We start from the raw sequence: 6,000 nt of genomic DNA, 5'->3' as shown, positions 1-6,000 counted from the left end.
TTTCTTTACAAGTTGTCCAAACAAATTTGATGCTACACAAAACGGTAATGGACCACTCAGATAGACTGGTAACTCCTTCAAATAAGAACTTATTTATTCCAGACTGTTTTTCACTATAAGCTTTTGAAGAACCTTGCATCAAATAACACGGGTTGGACACAAAGCACTTACCACCCTTATGAAAAGATCAGATTGAGAGAGCTCTCTTGTCCTCTTAGAGTGCTCTCAAAAAATCAGCTCAAACAAGATGATTTCTGAGCTCTTATTTATATATATGTTCATAGAGAGAGAGAGAGAGAGAGAGAGAGAGAGAGAGAGAGAGAGACCTCTGCCAGTTCTTCAGCAAGATCGGATGATGCAATTCCTCATCATGATGTAAACACGGAACAAAATGTAATATAGTACAAAAGTTTTCCATAGAGAGAGAGAGAGAGAGAGAGAGAGAGAGAGTAGTTGTATGCTTTGCTTTACATACTTTTATCCACCTACATCATACAAAACGCATCATATTTTAGCATTCTGACATGCAGCTTGCATGACACCTTGCCAACTTAATTACATATCTAGGGCTTGGAGAAGATACACCAAGATAGCAGAGCAATCTGTTCTCACATTGGACATGCTGCATATAAGCTCTTTGGACATAATTCGTTCAAGCCTGCTCCTTCAAATCAATGGCAAGGAACTTATACAATTTGAATGAGCATCAGGGAAATATTTTGCATCAAAGCTTCCTATCAAGGATCCAAAATCAACCCCGGAAAAAGGCCAATAGGAGATGCACTACACATAATTTCCAACATGCATGAAATTCACTTTCTTCATATGCAAAACATTTTTATTGAGCGTTTTCCAGGGTCAAAGCATCTGATCACTCTTTAACCTTCAGGTTTATGTATGAAAAAAACTGAATCAAAGAAAAGTGAAACAAAGAGGGCTTGCTGCAAAATATGTGTCTGCGCTCACATCATGCTGCAATTCTGGTTTGCTCCAGCACTTTGATTACCTTCTTTCAGGAAGTCTGAGAGACTGCAGAAAACACAAGAAACGATAAGATTCTTGTAAACAATTACGGACACTGCAAATAAAGAAACACGTTCAATTGTACACATACAAGGGTAAGCCATCTCCTTTAAGGTCCATGCCTGGTCCAAGCTCTTGTACAAGGTCATCTGGGGGCTGTCCACATGTTTGCATATTTTGCATGATGTCAACAATTCTAGAGAAATCATTCGGAGTTGACTCATAGACACAACATAACTCTTTAATGTACTCATACTGCCTTGAGTACCGACGAAAATCCTCATCACTAAGTGAAGACTTGTTGACTTCCAACCAATTTGGGTACTTCTCACAGAACTCCTTCATGGGTTCATGGAGAACCTCTTTAGACAAAAGCTGTTGCATCATAGTGTCCATAATCGCTTGCATATCCTGTATGCAACACCTCTCTCTCTCTCTCTCTCTCTCTCTCTCTCTCTCTCTCTCTCATAGGTCATTTTGGCCTTTTGAAGATGTTAATATATCATTTCATTTCATCTCTCTCTCTCTCTCTCTCTCTCTCTCTCTCTCTCTCTCTCTCTCTCTCTCTCTCTCTCTCTCGCCGCGAGCTTAAAGCCTGTGTTCTCGGCCTCTCTTGGGGGAGGGAGCAGCCCTAGGGGGGCCGCAGAGCTCTGCCCCCCCTCCCTTCGACCCCAGCCGTACCCCGATCCTCGCGACCTGCCTAACCTGCCCAAGACCAAGCCCTACAATCGACGACTCTGAAGGTTCATGCCCAAGTCCTGCAGCTTGACGACACCACGACATCGAGTAGCCAGTCTGAAGGTTCGAGGGCTCATTAATCCGAAGGTTTTCGAGGCTTGTTTTCGAACCAGCCTTAATCTGAGGGTTTTCGAGCCAGCGTTACTTCATTTGATGAGGCCCAATCCTTTCCCCTTCTCACTGTGGTAGAGCTTGCTCACACAGTGAGCAGTTTTTCACTTTCAAGCAAGATCTCATTCCAGCTTGCTCACACAGTAAGCAGTTTTTCATTTTCAAGCAAGATCTCATTCTCACAAGCGAACCCCCTGCTGTGATGCAACGGGGAGGATCTTTCACCCCTATCAAACGAACGCGGCTGTTCGTGCCCACGCCATGGGTGGACCCAACGGACCGTCTCCAAGCACAAATCTGAGAGCTGCAAGATGAGAACGCAGAGCTCAAAACATGCCTTGCCGTCTTGGAGACGTGTCTCTCATCTTTGGAATCACAAAAGGTAATCGACCACAATCACCTTCTTGCCAAGGCAAAGGAAGTTGAGCAAACCCTCAACATGAACGTGGCTAAACTCGCCACAAGTCAACGAAGTAAATGTCGCAATCTCTTCAAAGGTAGAGGAATGCATGCAAGAACGTCGTCGACGGGAAGGGTTGGCACTATCCGTTCGCATTGGTGGCTTGCCCTCTACTTGGTGGGGGGAAGATGACGACTGCATCTCGACACTAGCCAAGCTCAACCAAGCCATTCACCTAACCGAGTTCGATCCCAGCACAGTTACAAAGGTTCACCGTCAAGGTTGCATGATTCGTTATTCGACATTCGTTTTATTTGTGAATAATGGTCAATTAATACGTTTCAAAGATTTATTCGTCCGTATTATTCGCTACCACATCAGCTTTATTCAAAAGAACGCTTTATTACTTACATATCGATCGAATTACTATCGATCGATAGTGTTTCGATCGATATGTATTGATCGAAACAGTATCGATCGATTCTGACATAGTATAAAAAGCCTAGATTTGCCCGTCACGGCACAATTCCCTTCACCAAAGTGTCACGTTACCCCCGACATAGACAGGTTGAATTGTCAACTTAAGGTTTATTGGATCATGTCTGAGGCGCTGCGTCAAACCAAAGAATACAACCACTATAGTGCAAGGGAGAGAACACAGATCGTGCAACTTGTGGAGAAACAATGGGCTCAAATGCACACACCAGTGCATGGTACTGCATTTGTCTTGGATCCAAAGTTTCAGATGAACGGAAAAGCTTCCAACAAAGAGGTAATGAGAGACTTTAGGAACATCTGCTCGCAGTTATTGCCAGGCGACGATGGCATGGATGCATTCCAGCAGAGGGTGGATTATACCAATAGGGAAGGAACTTTTAGAGATCCCTAGGTTCTTAATAGCATAAAAAGGTTTTCAGGCCCAGTATGGTGAAAAGAATATGGAGGAGACATAGTTGAGGTGCAACATGTGGCGACCAGGGTGCTTTCGGTCGCGGCATTCAGTGGTAGCTCTGAGCGCAATTGGTCTTCTTATGATTTTGTGCACTCAAAGCGCAGAAATCGCTTAAGTCCTGCTCGTGCCGCAGAACTTGTGTCTTTTGTAACCTGCATCTCATTCATGCACCCACGAAGATAGCCACACGGGTGACCGAAGTACACTTTGAAGTACTTCAGACTCATGAAATGGTGGCGGAACAGAGGTGTAGCGACGATGAGATTGAGTGGGAAGTGGCTTCAGAATGTTCAGATAATGAAGAGGTTGATGACCTGGTGCTTGTGATAGATGGCGAAATGTAAACATCTTTTCATGATAATGTATCTACTCTATCTCACTGTAGCTCACTATTGAGCTATATATCTCACTTTTTTGAATTAAGAGCGACATGTACACCTTTGGACATCTTAAACAAAATGACATCTACAAACCAAATTCTCAACAAAGTCATCAATTAGCAACTCCAAAAAGAATTCATTGCCATAAACATAGAGAGAATACAATGCCATTTTAAAGAAGGACGGGGTAATTTGCCATTAAAATTTCCAACTACAGTCTACAATGTCTTTAAGAAACTGTGATATACACCGCTTCTTCAAGATCTGCGTTCAATGCTTCCTCGAGCATATCCACCGTTTCTTGAATAGCTGCCTCATGACTTGGTCCTGCCTCCTCAAGCAGGGGAGAGAGAGGACCATATCGCGCTTTGTATCTGGCAAGTTTTTTGGATAAAACAATTTCCATTTTTTTCTCATTTATGGGTTTTTTGTGCATGGTCGTTGGGGCTTCTGGTCTGTCCTATATAGGAGGGGGGGGTGCACTCTCCCATTCATCTCTTGCTGTCACGTGACACATCCAACCCTATGTGTCCGTGGACAAGCTACAGCATGACCAGGGTTTAGTTCAGTCAAGTCAATCTAGAATAGGAAGTGATCTAGCACTTTTGTGAATCTGTTCGCAGACGCATGCCCAGACACTTAGATTAGATGCATATCCTCTGGTTGCACACAGCATGACCATCAGATTCCAATCAGATCCCATCAGTAGCATTTTTACAGTGCATAGACCTATTTTCCCTATTTTTGACATTTTTCACTTATTATTTTTAAGTGACTTTTGTTGAAAAGTAGGTAGGGCAAATTTGCTAAGTTTGTATAAATAAAAACCTAGCGCTAGCACTTTCTGGCAGAAGAGGCAACAGGAGCACCTTGCTCAACAGGCAACTTCTCAGCAGAACCCAAGAGGCCTAGCGTTTTTGCTCCATAGCAGCAACCTAGCGTTTTGGACCAGATCAGCCAGCATTTTTGCACTTGCAAATTCCGGCAACAGTAGAACATCAGATCAGCCTAGCGTTTTGCATTTTGCAGGACAACCGGCAGCAGCAAAGCAGAATTCAGCCCTGGCGTTTTTGCATCTGCAGGACAACTCAGTGTTTTTGCAGATCATCGCGACGGAACATGAAGGAACATCAGCGTTTTCAGTTTTCAGCCTTTAGACACCGCAGATCGAGTCCCGAACCTCGCAGACCTCACCTTCCCGCAGCAGATCCTCGCTGCACGGTCAGATCCCGCAAAGTTTAAAGTTTCAGCCCAAAAAACGCAGATTTCAGCATCTGTGTTTTCAGCGCCTCGTCGTCGCATCGTCGCCATCAACATCGTCATCGACATAGAGTCAAAATTCAGCAGATAAAGATTTGAAGATTTCAGCCCTTAGCATTTTCAGATTTCAGCCCGTCTCGTCGTCGTCCTCATCGTCGGCAAGTCCAAGCATTGTAGAGATTTGTGCAATCATAACTAGACCGCTCTCGCCATAGAGAGTGGGGCCTTCGGAGGAGGGTTTTACAACGTCTCTGGTGTCGTATTCTCTTCTCTCTCTATCTCTCAGTCTCATACACTTTCTCTCACAGTGTCCATTCACTTTGTTTGTGTCCATTGCACTCTCTCACTAAAGGAACGGAAGGCTCTCCCTTCCGTAAGTAAAAAGAACCTTGAGCACAGTTCGGAGCACTCATCTTGAGCAAAGTTCAAACATTCATTCCGCTGCACCTTACACTTGCCATCTTGTACACGGCAGTTTATGCCATCTGGAGTTATTGGGGCTTGCCAGCCTTTTCCATCTGTCTCTTGTGTGTCCATCGCCATTGTCTCTCTCTCTCTCTCCACCTTCCGCTGCTCGCTCTGACATGGTATCAGAGCTCTAGGCTTGGATCAGCCATCGCCTACACCTGGAAGGACACTGCGGAGATTTCCATCGCGAAGAACTGCTTCATCACTTCCAGCGTTTTTGGGATTTAGCGTTTTGTGGACAGCCATCTTCTTCTGCACCCTCTGCTCTCGCCCTCCCTCCCTCTGCCTCATCGCCACCACTTGCCCTCTCCTTGCTCCAGCGTTTTTTCCCCATCCTTGGCCTAGCGGTTTTTGCAAGAGGGACTCCCTTGCATCTGCGTTTTTCAGCCAACCTGTGGATCTAGCGTTTTTGCAAGACGGCAGCCCACTGATCTGCGTTTTTCAGTCCTATACCCTAGCGTTTTTGGGCAGGACAGCAGCCAGCATTTCTAGCGTTTTTTTGTGGCAGCCAGGACACCGTTCGACCAGAGTTTTTTTTCCCCTCTGTATCAGCCTTCCTTTGCCGCTGATCTTGGACAGCGGGAGCTTCGCTCCTTGCCCCTTGGTCTTCCCGCTTGGAAGCTGAATAGTTGTGACTATTGCCAGCGATTTCCCGACCACTTACCTGC

General features: G+C 45.1%; 1 protein-coding gene across 1 annotated transcript in view; it reads right to left on the bottom strand.

Annotated features, from left to right (window-relative positions):
* Positions 1–447: 447 nt before the first annotated feature.
* The window catches only part of LOC147453345 (peroxisome biogenesis protein 19-2-like), a 36,160-nt gene continuing 30,607 nt past the window's right edge, over positions 448–6,000 (bottom strand). The window contains exons 4-5 of the mRNA XM_086515550.1: positions 1,115–1,434; positions 448–1,029 (exon numbers count right to left, since the gene is read on the bottom strand). Coding sequence (XP_086371676.1) covers positions 963–1,029; positions 1,115–1,434 — 387 coding nt within the window. The 3' untranslated portion in view covers positions 448–962. The remainder of the gene's footprint in view (positions 1,030–1,114; positions 1,435–6,000) is intronic.

This window comes from Adiantum capillus-veneris, chromosome 7 (assembly GCF_014529385.1).
Source record: "Adiantum capillus-veneris isolate H3 chromosome 7, ASM1452938v2, whole genome shotgun sequence".
Taxonomy (NCBI): domain Eukaryota; kingdom Viridiplantae; phylum Streptophyta; class Polypodiopsida; order Polypodiales; family Pteridaceae; genus Adiantum; species Adiantum capillus-veneris.
Note: the sequence above shows the minus strand (reverse complement) of the source record. Positions and strands in the feature narration are given on the sequence as shown.